This window comes from Phaseolus vulgaris, chromosome 4 (genome assembly GCF_000499845.2).
Source record: "Phaseolus vulgaris cultivar G19833 chromosome 4, P. vulgaris v2.0, whole genome shotgun sequence".
In the NCBI taxonomy this organism is placed as follows: domain Eukaryota; kingdom Viridiplantae; phylum Streptophyta; class Magnoliopsida; order Fabales; family Fabaceae; genus Phaseolus; species Phaseolus vulgaris.
Genome location: NC_023756.2, coordinates 17,777,571 through 17,796,926, shown reverse-complemented (window position 1 = coordinate 17,796,926; position 19,356 = coordinate 17,777,571). Strand labels below are relative to the sequence as shown.

The window sequence follows — 19,356 nt, the reverse complement described above, 5'->3', positions numbered from 1 at the left end:
CAAGTCAGTATAAGAGCAAAGAAACACTAAGTGTATAAAGTAGTTTCAGTCTTAGAAACTGTTTACCTTGCTAAGGTTCTTAGCACCCTTTATGTAGGTTGAAATTAGGGTTTACCTTGGGTTCCTTATCCATGTCTAGGGTTCCTTGGAGAATGTCCCTACGCCGCTATTACATAATCTTAGCGTAATTTGGCACATGGACTTCCCTTAACTGGAGTGCAACGACTAACAGAGTGGTCGCCTGGGTACCAACTTGTGCACTTAATCTCTTAGCGCCTCCAAGGATTGTTTACTCGTGTCGCGCCTGAATGCGCTATACACACCACGTGCATGGATCCCTCGTGACTTAGGTTTTTCCCTTATCTGACGTTTTCAACTGATAACTGTGTAATTCTGGGACCCACCTTACGTGGCCCAATATGTTCAGGCTGTTGACGTCCGATCTCTCCCTCTGTTGGCGAGGTCCGATCTCTCCTTCTGATGTCGAGGTCTATGGTACCGATGTCCGAAGACTGACCAACACCCACCCTGATATGTGTATCTGGGACCCACCTTACGTGGTCCATCTTTACTATCAGGCACCGGTGTACGATGTCTGAGATCAGTCACTGGAATCGATAACCGAGGACTGGTCGGGACATCAAGGTTAAGAACAAAGCGAAAACAATGTTTTTTTTTCCTAAAATTAAATGTGTTCACATGTTAAGCAAGGGAATTCTCAAAAATAATATGACGAAAAATTCGTGTCAAACAATATCAACAATGAAAAGGATACATATATTAAGAGATGTTTTATTTTAATGTTTTGTATGTAACCAAGAGAGTAATTTCTTTATATATATAATTTTAAAATATACAAATTTTAAATTATATATAAATAGATAAGTCATTTTGAATATACGACTTTTAAATGAAGAAACTATGTTTTAAAAATACAATTTTGGACTAAAAAAAGATAGTTATTCTTTAAAATCAAGACTTTTAATTTGTTTTACAAAAGTTATGTTTTAAATACGTAACTAGGTATTTGGTATTTTCTTTACATAAGAGATATAGATATTTGGTAATCTAGTACGTAAAAATTAATTTTAAGTTTAATTCAATTTTATAAAACTGATTTATAAATTATCTATTTATATAGTAAATATTTTTATGTATTTTTAATAATAATTTTTTTTAAATGTGTTATGTTTTTTTTCTTTGAAATTTTATTTTGATATGCGTGACTTCTTCCTTTTTTATAATTTTTAAATTTTTTTAATCTTTTAAATTTTTCTATTTTTATGTAAATATATTTTTATATTTTTTTGATAATTTGATTAATGAATTAAAATTAGTTTTTTTACTTTTTGAAATTTGTTATGTTTTTTTTTAATATATATATAAATACATTTTTTGTTTTTAAATCGTTTTTTATAATTTTTCTAATAAATTTAAATTTATTTTTTATGACGTCGTAATAAAAAAATTGAACTTTTTTTTAATAAAGGAAAAAAGATTTAACTGAATAAGATTTTGTGTTAACTATTTAAAGTTTAAACTACCTCAATCTTAGTATGCTAAGTACTACTCAATTATTATTTTTTGTTATCATTTTATCACAAACAATTAATTAATTTAATTACTAAAAACTTATAAAAAAATTATAAACTTAATTAAAAAGTAAATATTTTTTTACATTGTGTATGTAAAATAAGTTAAAATTTAAATACTTTATTAGACTAAAATTAAGTTTAATTATTCTTATTTATTAAAAATACATGTATGATTATTTTAAAAATATGATAATATGTTAATATTTAAATTTTAATTCATTAATCAAATTATAAAAAAATTAAATAAAATACTTCAATAAAAAGTTAAAAATTCTGTAAAAAAAGTTAACGTATAAGTTATGTTTTGCGAATATGATTTGGGTTTGAAACAAGTTATTTATATTAATAACTTTGAGTCGTTACAGTAAGAAAATCTAAGAAATTGAACCTACTGAATTTATTTATAAAAGCAAAGAAAAAAAAATGTGACATGCAGTGCAGAATGAGAGAAGTGCTAAAAGCAGTAGTTAGTGAATGTGTGTGGAGTCATCAAAATCATTGAGCAAAGTATGGAGATGGAAGAAGCGAATATGTATCACGTGGTTAAAACTTACAACCACTCTGCTGCTCATCATTTGGAACTGCTTTTTTGTGGGCTCCTTCTGCTCCAAATGCTTCCAAGTATCGTCGAAGTTAGGCAAAGGTCAACATGATCGTCGGTCGATGAAACGGCGACTTCCATGCGTGCGTAGTCGGTGGTCGCCGAAGGTATGCAAAGGTCAACATGATCGCCGGTTGATAAAGCGGTGTTCTCCATAGGTCAACATGATCGCCGATCGATGAAGCGGCGTTTCGTGTGTAGTCGGTGGTCGCCGAAGTTATACAAGGTCAACATGATCGTCGGTCGATGAAACGATGATCTTCATGCGTGCGTAGTCGGTGGTCGTCGAAGTTATGCAAAGGTCAACATGATCGTCGGTCGATGAAACGGCGATCTCCATGCGTGCGTAGTCGGTGCTCGTCGAAGTTATGCAAAGGTCAACAAGATCGCCGGTCGAGGAAGCGGCGTTCTCCATCTGTGTGGAGTCGGTGGTCGCCGAAGTTATGCAACGTGTATGGGTAACTCGTCGCGTGGCGAGGAGAATGATGAATGCCAACACCGGGAAGCTGGTTTTGGCCACACTTCTGCAATGGCGAGTCAATACAGATGAATAGCAAAAACAAGAGATTGGCTGGTGGACATTGCTCAAAAAACATAAATCTCTGACTTATGCAGCTTTGGCCTATGTTCTCTGTTGCTAGGCTATATAGAATGAGAGGAGGACGGAGGTGCTGTGGCATGTGGGGATGCCTTGTTGCTTCTGTGTGTCCTTGTTTTCTTAGTGTAATTAGAGGTACGGTGTTGTTTTAGTGTTATCTTTTGCAGCGTTTTATTGCAAACAGTTCAACCTCTTTTTTCTATGAGGGTGTTTTATGTAAAAGGGTTGAGATACCCATTTATATCTCCTCTAATTTTAATTCCATTCTTTGCTGATAAAAAAAAAAAACCTTCAAACCAAAAACGATTAGAGGTAAAAAATGAATTCTGCAACTTCACTTTTCGGTGTTGGAATCCTAAACTTTTCGGAATTCAAGTTTAAAACGTTAATTGTATAAAATTGTAATGTAATTTATTTTCACTTATACCTTTTTTATTTCTTATTTTCATTTACCTTAGGTTTTCAAATTAAAATAAAAACAAAAACAGTTTGTAATCTTTAGCTGCCGACAAAGAAATCGCTTTAATATTAAAAAGCAAAGTTATCGGATGAGTGAAAATAAAAATCTAACCTGATAGATTTCTTCTTCCACCCTTTATTTTACAATTTCTTAACTAAAGAAAAAAGCTTGAGTGGCCAGAAAAGATCTAAAAAGATAAACATCAAACACATTACATTTGTTTTTCCAATTTTGTGTTTTTCAAGATGCATGTGACATTTCTCGAAGGTTACAAAGGACACAGGAAAATGACACATGCTAAAACGACCCCCAATAACTATAACTGATGCCTTCCAAAGTCAACACGCACACACCCCACACACACAAATACTTCTTTGGCCATCCAAATTTGTACACAACAGCAGTTTAGAAACTATTGGGCCTTAATCTTTCTCCCTTTAATTAGATACCGAATCAGCTAGTCTTTGGGATTCACAACGTTGGACACAGTCTTTTCCTTCAGTTCTTTTGCAAGCACGTCAATGGAATCTGAAACTTCAACCCTATATACATAGAACTTTGTAACAAACGCGAAGAAAATGAGGTTGAGGAAGTTTAGTACTGCGAAAAATGCATAGTAGTAGTCCAGATGAGACTCATTCAGGTTGTTCAAAATCCACCCCTTGTGCCCATTTTTCTGGGTGACATGTGACACTGTTGAGAGAAGAAAGGAACTGATGAAGTTACCAATGCCTAAGGTAGTCGTGGAATATGAAGTTCCAATGCTCTTCATATGTTCTGGGGCTTGATCGTAGAAAAACTCAATTTTCGCAACCTCTAAGAAGGCATCAGCAGTTCCCATTAGTATAAACTGAGGAAGCAAAATGAATATGCTCAAAGGAACCTGTCCTCCACTTTCAACTACCCCATGTTCTCTTGCAACCTTGAGTCTATAGCTTTCAGTTCCAGATGCAATGATCATAATCAGTGTATGGATTACAAGGCCAATTCCCATCCTCTGAAGAAGGGTAATGCCTCTGGGGTTCTTGGTAAACCTTTGCATGATCTTCACAAAGAAACGATCATAGAGCACAACACACACAAGCAAGGACACAGTAACGAATGCAGCCAAACTTGCCGGGGGAATTTTGAAGCTTCCGATATGTCTTTCAAGAGTAGTTCCTTGCTTCACAAAAAGGGTATTTATCTGAGCCATCATTGTACTAGGAACAAATGTAGCAACCAAGATAGGAATCATCCTTAGCATTTGTTTTGTCTCCTCCACTTGTGTAACTGTGCAAAGCATCCATGGACTAGTGTTTGAATCTGTTTTGACGCAGGCCTTATCAAGGAACCTACACAAATGTGCATGTCACAAGGAGATCAGTAGGAATCACACGGTTTGGATCATTAATAATTGTTATACCAATTGGAGGAGAAGGAAGGGTAGAATTTTGTACCTCAGTGTTGGAGTGGAATCAATTCTGTAGCTCCCTTTTTTTGCGTAGTCTTCCTTGTCAAGCTCATATAGTTCTTTAGAGTTACTAGGGACAGGCACTTTCGATTTCCTCAAAGCAGCCACAATGACCCTAGCCATTCTTGTGAAGGTACTCCCAGCAGGCACTTTGTGCCTATAGAAGGGTGTGCCTGCCAGGAATATCATGATTGATACTAAAAGGCCAAGAGTTGGAAGAGCATATCCAAGAGTCCAGCCCACATTATCTTGAATATACACTAGAACACTGTTTGCAAAGAGGGTTCCAAAGAAGATGCTGAACATCCACCAATTGAAGAAAGAGAGCTTATGAAATTTCTCTTTAGGGTGAAAATCATCAAACTGGTCAGCTCCTATGGTGGAGATGTTGGGCTTGGTTCCTCCAGTTCCCACTGCTAGAGTGTAAAGTGCACCATAGAACACTGCTAGCTGTAGTGTGGAGGCTTTCCCGCATTTTGCCACATCCTTATCAAAGCAATGAGGTGGCTTCAGGCTTGGAAGGGACACTGCCAGTGTAAGCAGAGACATACCCTGCCATGAGCAATCCAAATATAGATGAAACAATCAGACAACCCCGACTAACTAATTTGACTGTTTAAACTGTATGCATAACCACCAAATTAGTCCAAAAAGTTATCCTACACATTAAAAAATTTCAGATGTTACAAACCCTACTTTATGGGTCTAATTCTGGCTTTAATGTCTCAATATACATAACTAATTGTGAGGTGATTTTACATCGCCTTTCTACTTATGCATGGATATAGAAGTAAAGTTGGGGTAGAGACTAAAAGAAGAAGAATTAGGGAGCCAACCTAAAAATTATTGTTCAGATTTCTATATGCAAACAAGAAGTTATCCGAATACATGATTGGATTTATTAAGTGAAAATAGTAAGATTAGAATGAAAGTTATCATATAATTACTTACATATGATGTTATAAAAACACGTGTCAGATTTTCATTTTATATGTTGTTATTATTATCCATCCATCCATCCATCTTTTGCACAGGTCCTGTTAGACAATTTTGTCTTGTTATTAGATTCTCCTATAATATACAACTTGTTAGTTGTCTTTATTTGTGGCTCACTCTGAAGCCCCACGACCGAACCTGCCCCAGTACTTGACTTGAGCTTGATAAATAGTTTTGGACTTAGTGTGGTTTACTTGTCTATGACTACGCTTTTACTTCATGCAGGTACAAAAACATGATAACCTAAATTGTGGACCATAAAAACCATACATACTTTAGAAGGGTGCACACACAACCATGAAAAGCGCGGTCCACTAGCGTCACAACTATGAAAAGAATGCCACATGCTTTGAACCAAACTAGACACCAGATAATGACCGGGACACTTTCCTACTACCTTTCATGTCTTTTTCTAAGACAGCACTCTCATGCGCTCAAATTTTAATACTTCCCCACTATCATAACATCTCCTATCTCAATCACTTACAATATTAATAATCAAAAAAATCAGTGGGGAACAAAACCTCAATTTTATTCAGTACTGTTTAATTCATGTTATTAGATTTAAGTATGTAAAAACATACTCATATTTAATCACACACATATATATAAAAGAATTATTGATAATTGATAAACATTACTCTAACTTTTCTCTTTGTTTTTTTTACCGGTTGCTCTAACTTTTCTTGCATACAAAGGATCAGAATTCTTGTCGTCTATTAATTATATTTAATAGAACTTAAATGCTTAATATAAAATTAGCAATATTTAAATATTTTATAATTCATTAAACATCGTAGTCATAGAAATAGTATGTCATCCCAATAATCGTTCATCCTCAAAAAGTCAAATTCCGATTCACTGGCTGAGCTGCAAGATTCTTTTGTTTATCTAGCTAGAATCACTAATCAAATTCGAGAGTTAGTGTATTATTGGTCCAGCGATAGCTACTGTCCACTTATCATACTAGCAATAGTGCAAAAGGAAAAAAAATGTCAAGTTGATCAAAAGGCTGAGAGTGTTAGGCTATATAGTAGCTTCATTTGGTTGGTTGGTTCTTGACAGATTTTTGTGTAGAGTAATCAACAAGTGACATGTAATATGGTATCAAAATACTAAACCATTTTAATAATCTCATAAAAAAAATCATAATGAAATATACATATATAAGAATCAGAGTTATGGTCAAAATATGTGGGCTTAAAAAATCAAGATGTAAGATAAAACTTTATGATAATTTTTATATTTAAGACGAAGAAGCACCAAGGATCTTGGGCGAGACTTTTCCAAGTTTCTAACATGTGGGAGTGGGGTGTTGAAAAGTAGTGATAATGCCACCAAGGCCTGTGGTATGGGATTCACCAAAGGCAGACAGAGTGTGCTTTTGACTTAAATCTGTTTTATTACACTTTCCAGAATTTTCAAATGTATATTGATAGAATAATCAATTGTTTCATTACCTATTAATTACTAATTAAAGAAATATAATATGATTTATATAAATGTAAGCTTAACAGTGGACATTAACTCCAAAAATTCATCTGTCCCACCACAAAAGTTCCATGTGAGATTAGAAGAGATGAACACTTAACATCCAAATAATTGAGGTTAAATTGTCAAAGGTCTACCTAGACACTATATATATGTTTTTGTTTTGTGACAAAATTTCAATGTCTGGAGTAAATTATTTGTGACATATAGAAAATAGAATACGCTACTAATAATTAAGATGAGAAGTCAAAGTAGTTGAAGGATGTTGTATGAAGTTAGTAGTAGATTATTATAAGAGATTACACTAAAAAGAGAAAAAGATGAAGTTAATTACCGAGAGATAAATGGTAGAGGCTATGACAAAAGTCCAATAGCGACCGAGGAAAGCGTCAGCAACATAGGCACCTAATATTGGTGTCATCCAAATGGTGCCAACCCAGTTGGTGACATTGTTTGCAGAGGTTACTGTGCCCTGGTGAAGCTTTGTTGTAAGATACAGGATCAAATTTGATGATATTCCATAATAAGCCATCCTTTCGAATACCTCATACACTGCATCAACATATCAATTCGAACCTCAATTACCTTTCTTCATCTTGCAAATTATAAACAATTAACTTTTTTCTTAACCAATCTTTTCATTTTGCTAATTCAATTAAGTTACGTCTACATACAAAAACAGGACTTACGTCACATCGTCTAATATATCACACTAGTTATACAACTTTATGGATTAGTATCCCTGACAATTCAATCAGAGGCGTGTTATGTTCGTCAACGGTTTGTTTCCAAACCCTTTGTTTTACAGTTTATGTAATTTAATATGGTACACTTTCTAATAATTAAAATGAAACAATGACTTATATGACAAAACAATGACTTATGTAATAAAACAAACAGTACGACGTGTTTGTAAATAAAATATCTCGCATTATTTAATCGACCTAACATACAATAATAGCAATCGTTGAAAGTGTAACATAACAAGGGTTTTTAGTTGATTCTGTTTTCATTTTTTAAAATTAATTTATAGGAATAGGTTTCAGATAAGAACTTAGAAGAGATGAAAAAATTGTTTTTTAAAAAGTTTATGGGTCTTATGATTTTGGAAATTTGGCAGGATCGAAATGGAAAAAACGGTTCCACGCCTAAACCTAATCTAGTTTGTACTATTGATAAACATCCATTCCAATTCCACTAATGCAGAATAACAGCTTGTGATTCTCTCACACCACGAGCCCACCAACCAGTACCATCGAGAGAGCACCTCTCCGAGAGGGACAACTCCGACTTCCATGCATTCCTTTCCAACACCCTTTTTGGATCCAAACAACAAAAATTATATTTTCACAACTATTTGAATTAATACTTTTTAATAATAATAATATTTAAATCAATCAATAATCAATGATGTTTTAATAAATAGTTATAATTTGTTGTATGACTAGTATTAATTGTCAGCATATTAATATTGATTTTAAAATAACAAAGAACCCTCGTGAACAAAGAGGCCGCGACAAGGACACTACAAAAATAATATTCCTTGCCTTAGCTTCTAAAAGGTTTCACCGAACAGATTAATCTTTTCAAATATCATATTATTTTATAAAAGTGTAAAATAATACATATTACAAATTAATAAGATTCTTACTTTCTCAATAAATACAGAAGTCATGTATAATAATAAATAAAAATGTTTTTTTACACTTATATTCACAATAAATATTAATATTTTAATCATTTATAAAAATTTATAATTTTTTTAATTTTAAAAATTATTTTAATATTTTACATTTTTCTTATTTTTATTAAAAAAAAATTTTATTATAAATATTAATATTTTATTGCAGAACAGATATCAAAATATCATAATCCAATAATAAATTTATTCAACTACAAATACTTCAAAAGTCATTTTCCTTTATTAGTTTATAAATACATATAAAAATTAAACTTGATTTATAAACCAACGCATTGATGAATTTATTAATAAATTTCAGTTTGGAGGACTAAGTAGTATACATGTATAATTTTTAGGAAAGAAAAGCCAAATAATTTATTAAAAATCAAATTACATATTATTAACTTCAATTAATATATGGAGAACATATATTTATTTCGAAAAAATTAAGGATGTGTGAATGTTTTGTTGATTTCATCCATTAAATTACAAAAGTACAAAATATGTATACTAAACTAATACGTATATGGATAACATAACATATAGAAAATATATATAAAAAAAAGTGTACTACTAAAGGAAACAAAGGGTGGGTTAATGGTAAAATATATTAGTTAAAAATAGAGTGAGTGAAAGAGAAAATGGGATGGTAAAAAGTGTTTGAAAAACTCTTTTATTTATTTTTTATATGTGATGCCAAGAGATATTTATGCAAGGACTGAAGCCGTAGGTACACCATCACTTCGCGGCCCAGCTAAGCAAAGCCCCCATTTGCAGCAGAAAATAGGAAAACCTCTCCTCGGTTAATTAATGGCAAGCGAAGGACAAAGGTAAAAAACGGAACATGTAAAATTTCTCTTCTCAGTTCTCACAAACATCTTGCAGTTGCCGAGAACAGCATAATAGGGTACAACAGAGTTGAAAAGTTTCGAAATTGGCAAAACAATCAGAAATCAGAAAGCATCCATATCAGAGACATGGTTGTGAAAGCTTGCATTAACATGAAAGGGGTGCGTGTTTATGAGAGTTGGAAACTTGCTTAGACTTGTTAAACGGTTTGTGTTGTTGAGAAATAATGAAATGTGAGAAGCTTTTTATTTAAGAAAATGGTTGCACATTTGTAGAATAAAATGAAAGGAAAAAGGGCTAGTGAGAAAGTAAGAAGCGTGTAGGGTTAAAAGGAGGAAGGAGAGGGTTGGACGTTATAGATAGAGAGAAAAGGTTGATATTAATGAGGAAAAAGAGGGAATGTTAAAAGGATAGAAAAGGTTACCAACAACAAAGGAGCAAGCTTTCCAACCACCACTTTTGGATCTAAGAATGGGTTTCCCTTTAATGTTGACAGTCCCATCTTGTGTGTAGTCCTGGTTCACCACCCTCCCCTCTTCCATAGTCATCTTTTCTTAACTCTTCTATCCTAAAAACTCAACACTGAAAAGAAGTAGAAATTGGTCCCTGAAGAAAGGGAAGAAGGGTTTTGTGAATGGAAAGGGGAAATGAGAGAAGTGAATGTGTGGTGGCATGGTCTCCATTCATAGAAACTATACACAATTTATAGACCTCATGCTCTGCTCTGTGGATACTCTGCTACTCCACATGGGCCCAGTATCATCACCATCGTGTCACTATTTCTTCCTTTCTTTATTTCCTCTCAAACAAAAACCTTTTATTTTCTTTTAATACAAATCAATGACTACGTAGTATCGCAGTTAATTTCAGATATACATATCCCTTCTATTCACCCAACAAAATCTATATACAAAATTTATATATATTATGTTTAACATATAAGGACAAAAGTTATTCTTTTATATTTATCAAATAGTAAAATATTTAAAAATATATTTAATCACTATTTTTCACAGCTGTTAATAAATATTTATTATACACAATATATATATATATATTTAAAATAAATTGTTATAATTTGTAAATTATTTATTTATTAAATAAAACAAACAACACGGATTAATATCACTTTAATTTAGTATATGTATTTTATTAATATTAATTATTTTATACTATATATGAATTTTTATCATATTATAAAATCATAGGTTTTAATATTTAATTAAAGAGTTCAAGAGAGTATTTCATATATTTTAGGAGGATATGTCTTTTAGCGTGTGGTAGTGTAGTTGAGGACGAATGACAGTGTGTCATCTTTGTTAGGATCAAGAGAAAGATGAGAGTGAGGGCTCTAGTTATAGTAAGATTATATGCCCTCAAAGCTCTGGTTAACATTAGGGCTCTAGTTAGCATGCTCCTAACTTATTTTTTCTTGTACTAGTTGTCCCGATACTGTAGGCATCCATCCACCAATTAGGCATCCATCTGTATTGTGTTCAAACAATAATAGTAGGAAATGTTCGTAGTTCGTTATGCTTGAGTGATTTTATTCTATGCTACCCTTAGAAGTTTTAATACGTCTTTAATGATGTCATCTCCTTAGATAAATATTTTTGCATATATTTATATCAATTTTTGTTACATTACATTATTGAATTCATAAATTTATGTAATTTATTATTTTCTGTTTAGAAATATTTTATGTTTGATTAAATTTTAATATTGAAAATTTTGTTTAATTAACTTTTAATATTGGAAATTTTAATTTTTGTATATATTTATATCATTTTTTATATTAGAGGATTGATATGATATAGTCTTTTACATTAAAAACATTTATTTAAATTTTTATGAGTTATTATAATTAGTTTTTAGAATAATCGTATCGATGTAGTTTTACACCGAAACGGTAACCATATTCGTAATGTTGTATTGACACTTACCGTAATCGTGGTTCAAGATGAAAAGTTAAACATTACATGGATAACAATATAAATTCGGCGAGGCATTTTGACAAGGCAGAGATGACAAATTTTGAGGAAACGGTTGCAATTTATAACGATCTTGGTGCGGCAAACATGAATTTAATTTCACAAATACAACCAAATTAAAAAAAATATATATTTAAGGTGCATCAGTGATGATCCTTTGTATGATTGGTTTTGGATTGAATTTGTTACGTATGTTGCGTAATACAACCAACTCTATGACCAAATTTTAACCATAAAAAGAGCGTCAGACAATAATTGATGATATTATTCGCATGGGACTAGAAGCCTTCCTTCAATTATGTTTACAAATTAGGGAAACTAAATTTTTTAAAGATGCATATCGATCAACCGTGGAAGAACAAGTTGAAAAAATCTCCACATTATTGAGCATAATGTGAAGAATCAAAGTGTTTCATTTTTCTTCCATCGGTTTTGAGAAACAATTTCCCGTCACTTTCATAATGTTTTGAGTGCGATTTTAAGGTTGGAGAGAGAATTCTCAATTCAACCAAATGGTACTGTTGCACGTCCTTAACAACAATCGATTTTACCTCTACTTTAAGGTTTGTTCATGACAACATTATTTTAATTAAAATTATGAAATTTAGTTTACATTAAGATTGTTTAGGGACCACAAATGACACTCATGTACGTGTTAAGGTCTCACGTGTTGATGCACCTTGTTTTCAAGGGAGAAAAGATTGGCCAACCCAAAACATATTTGCAGGTTGTGACTTTAACATGAAATTCACATATGTCCTAGTTGGATGAGAAGGAACTGCCTCCGATTCAAGGATATTGAAAGAGGCTTTGATATGAGACGATCCTTTGGTTATTTTATAAGGTTAGTTTTAGGTGTTTAGGTGTGTAGAACAATAAATAGGTTATAGTAGTCATTACTAATGCAGGTTTCCACAATGTTTGTAGGAAAATACTATCTTGGGTGATGCAGGTTTTATGTTAAAACCAAAAATAATAACACCTTATCGCGGGAGTAAATTTTGATCAAGCACTGACATTATCATCCATGATTCATGAAAATGTACAAGGTCAAAATGTCATAAATGCAGGTAGTCTTAATATGAATGATAGACTATTACATTACACATGGGTGCACATGTTGTGCCCTCGTGGTAGCAAATTCACACAACTTTTGAACGAAGATGATTTCATGTTGTGATGCATAAAAAATGATATATTGATTAATTGGCCTCATTACATCATGCAACACGTGATGAAATGTTGAGATAACAACATTCCTCTGCCGTATGGCATTTCGATAACACGGATCATGCAGGTGTATGGCTTGGACTTGTCAAATGATGCAACAATAATGCTAAGATGGAATCATTACTTTGGGGAAAAAAGTATGAGGAAATTAAATATATTCCAGGTCAATGGTGTTTGGCAACTTGGTAGGCCTGACCAGGAAAACGAAGAAGATGATAAATACCTTGAATTGGCACAAGAAGATGTTCAAGGCGGTCAACCTCAACCTGTAATCCCCCATCAAGCCAAAATTTTAACCCAAATTTTCGGAGGGATACAATACATCCAGGAAAGTATGAGAACAATGAATACACATTTTAACAGGGTTGATCAAAGGATGAAGCGAATTGAGGATCAAATAAATGAGATTGAATGTCATCAACGACAATGATTGTATTATCATTATGTTATTGTTATTGTAATTTTTATGTTTCATGTTGAACATTGATAAATTATTATTGTTATTTTTATTTTTTCATGTTGAACATGGTACTCATTTAGAGAATGATATTGCTTTAAATGCAACTTTTGTAACATTTTATTTATATTATGCATAAATCAAATTTAGGCTCCATTAACTTTATTGGAGAATCAAGAGCATTGCTTCAGTGGCCTTCAATGTATGCGTATCACACCTCATCATCGTCTAGTTGTATCGGTTGTAGTGTGCAAAAATGTTGTACTTTTACCCATGCTGGTGGGAGCAGAAGTGTCTTTGTTGCTCCTATTAGTGATTGTGGAGATTTTATTGTTTTGAGAACAACAAAAACTGAACAAAATGTCGGTAAACGATTTTGGGGTTGTCCTAAGTACAAGGTAAAATTTATTCAATTATTTTTGATGCAAACTTAAAAATGCTATTTTAAAGTTATTGATTGTTCAATATTATACTTTTCTTAAAAAAGAAATAGAAGTGGCATGGTTCTTGGTTGTATTTATTTTCAAATGGTGCATTGAAGACGTTGACAATGAAAGATATGCAATTATTGTTAGACAAAGGAATAAGTTTGAAGGTCTCCACAAGAAGGATTCAAATATTATTAGTGGGCATGTGTTTTCTTTTTCTAATTAACAATATTATGCTCTTAATTTTGTCATAATTTCAAAATTACGAAGAAATTAACATGTCTTTCACTCTCTCCAGATTAAATGTAATGACTTTATATATTTTTGCTTGCAATAAATGACTACTTAATGTTCATCCTATGTTTTAAATACGCATTTACTTTTTAAAATATTTTTATTTTGTAATAATAATAATGAAAAACATGATTAATATTAATTTTCTTATCTAAATAGATATATACTTGTACTAACCAGGAGTGCTCGAGACCTCGGTCCAAACTTTTAGGTATAATCAGCTCGGTTGTGTGAGTTGTGTCTAGCTCGGTTGTGTGAGTTGTGTCTAGCTCGGCCTGGGCCAGACCCAAAAGTTCATTACGAGGTCAGTCCAGGTTTTTTAGTAAGTATACGTGGAAAAGATAATTAAAAATAGCAGAAAAAATAATTGAATTAGTTGAAGTATATTAATTAAATGCAAGAATCATTGAATTAGTAAAAGCGGTTAAGAATGTTGGCAGCCGAAAGTAACAGGTACACGGTAAAACAAATTATTGTTGAATGATATTATTATTGTTGAAGATTATATTTTGGATGTTGAGATTATAAAAGGGGTTTGAGATCCTAAGTAAAGGTACACTTTTCTGAATACTCTAGATTGAAGCAATTTTATAGTTTAAATGCTCTCAGTGACTTGATTGTCGTAGTGTGATCAACAAGTAGAGTCCCCTTTATCCTAGTAGAACAGTACCTCGAAGCACCAATTGGAAATAGGCCAGAAGTGGAGCTCGCCCATTCAATCATGTTAGAATATATGGCCTTAAACGAGAGGGGGGTGAATTGTTTAAGAGAGGTTTTTGAAAACTTTTTGAGGTTTAACAAAATTCTTTGTGTGAATCCAGAACAAGAATCAGGTTAGCCAAGAATATAAGCAATGAAACAACAAAGCAACAGAAAAACAATCGGTTGTTTATACCAGTAAAGCTTAAAACATAATTTAAATGAGTTTAGAGTAAAAGAGAGATACACCAACAGTTTATACTGGTTCACTCTTAAGCCAAAAGCTACATCTAGTCCCCAGAAAACCACTGGATAATCCACTAAGTAATCAAACCAGATTACAACACACAAACCACCAAAGTAGTGACCTTGAAACCTTCAAGAAACACACTCCCTTTGGCAAAACACACCAAAAGTATTGATCTTGACCACCTCAAGAGCACACAACACTTCGTGGCAACACAACACCAGAAATACAGTAGGTTGAGAAGGGATTACACTTGTTCACAGTACAAACTGAAATCAATACAATTGCAATTCTATTCCACTCTCTTTCAAAACCCAAAACTTGATGTGAATGTTCAAATCTTAGAATCAACTTTGTCACAACTGAAAAACTCAAATCTGTTTCTCTTGCTTGTTAGAAAACATAAACAAACCATTTATATTTTCCAAAGATTGGTCAATGCAATTAATGAAGGAACGTATTCAGTTGAAAATCATTTAAAGCACAGTCAACCACCAAAACAAAATTCTCTTAGGATTTTCAAATAAACAATCAGTTGAAACCACGAAACAACCGATTGTTTGGTTTGATAGTTAAGTCAACCAAACTAAAACAGTTTTCAAACTTTTCAAAACTCCTAAGAGTAAAACAACCGGTTGATTCGACAAAACAACAAGTTGTTTTTCACTTAGTTGGAAAAACACTTTATTTTTTAAAAGGTTTTAAAATCACATCAGTTTTAGATTCAACAAAGGAGTGGATTACATTTTATTCTACCTAGATCCCTCCCAAACACAGCAGTAACACCAGCCTTGCATCAAACACTTTGGATTTGGATTCTACAAAACACTTGATCATTAAATCCAACCGATGTCAACCGACGAGAACAATACTTAATATATATATATATATATATATATATATTTATATATATATATAACAATATAATATAAATTAAATAATATTAAAATGATCTAAATACATTAATTTAACTAAAAAATAATTTAAATTAATAAAATTATATTTAAATTTTTAATTATATTTATTTATTTTAATTTTATATTCTTTTATTTATAATTGAAATTTTATATATTTAATTAACTAAAATGTGCACAAAAGGATTTATTATTTATTTTTTATACACGAGGGTAAATTTGTAATCTTACAATTTATATCATTAAAAATAATTCAAAATACCCTTACGACCATCACCTTACTCACATACTTCAATCAATTTTCCTCTCACATCCATTCTAAGATACCTCAATTCAAACACCTTCAACTTTATTCACACTTTCTTCTCAAATCCTCACACTTCCATTCCCCCACACCCTCAACTTTCCACTCTGTCACACCCTCAACTTCCACTCCCTTAATCCAAACAAATCATTAAAGTTTAGTCAATTAACATTATTTGATTCTTCAGGAAATACCTAAGTCTAACACTCTTTTCCAATATTATGATATTATTAAATAAATTATTTTGATAAATTAAGAAGTTGATATTTTCTAAATTTTTTATGCATATTTATCACCTCCTATTAATCTATTTTAAATAAATAAAATAAAATAAACTACATTCATACATATATATATATATTATTAAGAAAGAAAAGAAGAGTTATATTTATTTATAATTTCGTTTTCTATATATTTATTTATAATTTCGTTTTCTATATATATATGAGTTTGTTATTTAGAAAGAAAAAAAGAGAGTTATATTTTATTTATAATTTCGTTTTCTGTTGTACCACTATTACATCTATAACATCTCAAATACTAAATTAATAAATTAGTTTATAAATAAGAGTAATATAACTATTATATTTTTTATTATTTAACCCATTGATTTAATTTACTATATCTTGTTATTACATAATATTTGTATATAATTTTATTTAATATTTTTATTATACAAGATATCTCACGCATCTCACGCATAATTATACATTTTTTTTTCTACTAATAAGGTTATGTCTTGATTACACACTCTAAAAACAAAATAGTAGTGATATAAATATTGAAATCATCTATAATCAAGTGGCATAAATATTGAAGTCATGAATGTATAACAACTTTTTTTTTATGAAAAGAAAACAAATTAATATTGTACCGACCAGGTAGTCGGGAGTGATGACATGGCAGCAAGCGATAATATGGACGCGTTGAGCGGAACACCTGGCCGGCAGAAGGGAAAGACATCGGGAAGCTCGTGTAGTCGCCAATCATTAAGTTGGCGTGCTCCGATCTCTAGCATATCTAAGCCGGCGGTCACCAGGCTTGTGTCGTAGTCGCCGTATGCGAGCTTAGGCGACCAAGTGATCAGAGATCGCCAAGAGGGGGACATCGCCGAAAGATCAGGAAAACTTGTTCAAGACTTTCAAGGGGCACGAGTACGGAGGATGAAGTTATCCAATGATCATTCCCCAGCCAGAGGCTGAGGCTAGGGAACAGTTTACCAGGACATACACGGTGAGCAAGTAATGCAGATCGTGATAGCGGCAGGCGAGACCACAGTGAAGGTGTGCATGGTGACACCCCGTGCTCGCCACTAGAAGAGATCGCGCTCCAAGGCAGCTATGCACCGAGTTACTCCTTGCATGGGTAACTTAGTCGAACAGCCTGAAGAGTAGAAGTGAAGCTCAAGTAGAGGACGCTCCAGATGGTGACACGTGTACAGCTGGATGCGAGCCACGTGTCCGGAGGTGTAACCGTCAGGAGAGAGAAAATGCCCAGGTATATAAGGGACTCTTAACAGATTTTGAGGTACGTGCGTTTAGAACACTTCTTTACGCTTGTGAGAACACTTGAGTACGCTGAGAGAATATTGCACGGTTCCTTGAGTTTCTAGCTTTTCTCTCTTAGTTTTTTGTGATTCCGTCACTGACTTGAGCGTCGGAGCGCGATCGGCCGCAGCGGCGCCACTCTGTCTTTTTCAGGTTCCTAAGGAGAATCGAGGTGTGAAGGACGGAAGCTAGCGTGGTGGAAAGCCGATCCAGAAGGAGGAACCTTCGACGTGGCAAGACTCTTGCGCTCTGGTCAACCGGCAGGATCATCAGGTGCCCACCGTGGGGCCATGCAAAATCTGTTCCCATCCACAGCGTGAGTTCTTGAAGTTTCTGCAGTTTCTGTGTGGTTGTGTGCTTGTGCAACCATTTTTCACCGTTCGTTCGAGCTTCTGTTCGGTGAATTGAAGTTTTTCACCGTTCGTTCAAGCTTCTGTTCGGTGAATTGAAGTTTTCCACCGTTCGTTCAAGCTTTCGATCGGTTTCTTGAAGTTACTTGTTGTTTGTGCGGTTTTCAATCGGTTGATTCGAAGTTTTACCGTTCGTTCGCGTCTCTCATCGGTGAATCGGGAGTTTTGCTGGAGAAGCGGTAGGTACGTGGTGAGATTGCAAGTTTCTGTGAAGGTTTCGACGTCCGAATCTATCGGCGTGCTGTTGAGGTTGCGTTCTTGGAAGTTCTTGGGAGTTTGAGAGTTTTTGACCGATTGATTGCTGGATCGATCGTTTGCTGGTGAAGGTTTTGTTCGCTGAAGTTTGATTTGCTGATTTTTCATGAGAAAGATGAGAAGCAACAGTTAAAGTCCCGTTGTGCCAGCTGCTGCAGAAGGCGCCATGACCATGGCGCAGATGATGGAGATTGTACCGACCAGGTAGTCGGGAGTGATGACGTGGCAGCAAGCGATAATATTGGCGCGTTGTGCGGAACACCTGGCCGGCAGAAGGGAAAGACATCAGGAAGCTCGTGTAGTCGCCAATCATTAAGTTGGCGTGCTCCGATCTCTAGCATATCTAAGCCGGCGGTCACCAGGCTTGTGTCGTAGTCGCCGTATGCGAGCTTAGGCGACCAAGTGATCAGAGATCGCCAAGAGGGGGACATCAACGAAAGATCAGGAAAGCTTGTTCAAGACTTTCAAGGGGCACGAGTACGGAGGATGAAGTTATCCAATGATCATTCCCCAGCCAGAGGTTGAGGCAGCTATGCCCCAAGTTGCTCCTCACCTGAGTAACTTAGTCGAACAGCCTGAAGAGTGGAAGTGGCGCTCAAGCAGACGACGTTCCAGATGGTGACACGTGTACAGCTGGATGCGAGCCACTTGTCTAGAGGTGTAACCGTCAGGAGAGAGAAAATGCACAGGTATATAAGGAACTCTTAACAGATTCTGAGGTACGCGCGTTTAGAACACTTCTTTACGCTTTGAGAACACTTGAGTACGCTGAGAGAGTTTTTGCACGGTTCCTTGAGTTTCTAGCTTTTCTCTCTTAGAGTTTTGGTGATTCCGTCACTGACTTGAGCGTCGGAGC

At 33.8% G+C, this 19,356-nt stretch overlaps 1 protein-coding gene across 1 annotated transcript; it reads right to left on the bottom strand.

The window, feature by feature from the left end:
- Positions 1-3,442: 3,442 nt before the first annotated feature.
- Positions 3,443-10,602, bottom strand: LOC137837372 (protein NRT1/ PTR FAMILY 5.2-like). The gene is made up of 4 exons (XM_068646349.1): positions 10,149-10,602; positions 7,529-7,746; positions 4,694-5,259; positions 3,443-4,588 (listed from the first exon to the last, which is right to left on the bottom strand). Exons 1-4 carry the CDS (start codon positions 10,270-10,272, stop codon positions 3,712-3,714), a joined length of 1,785 nt encoding a protein of 594 aa, XP_068502450.1. The 5' UTR covers positions 10,273-10,602; the 3' UTR covers positions 3,443-3,711.
- Between the last annotated feature and the right edge of the window lie 8,754 nt (positions 10,603-19,356).

What these genes read in the sequence shown, in the direction of transcription:
- LOC137837372 (XM_068646349.1), bottom strand. Translation starts at nt 10,272, where the DNA reads ATGACTATGGAAGAGGGGAGGGTGGTGAACCAGGACTACACACAAGAT. An exon ending in AGCTTGCTCCTTTGTTGTTG is followed by an intron (nt 7,747 to 10,148) that starts GTAACCTTTTCT and finishes ATGTTGATGCAG; the next exon opens with TGTATGAGGTATTCGAAAGG. An exon ending in CCTCTACCATTTATCTCTCG is followed by an intron (nt 5,260 to 7,528) that starts GTAATTAACTTC and finishes TGCTCATGGCAG; the next exon opens with GGTATGTCTCTGCTTACACT.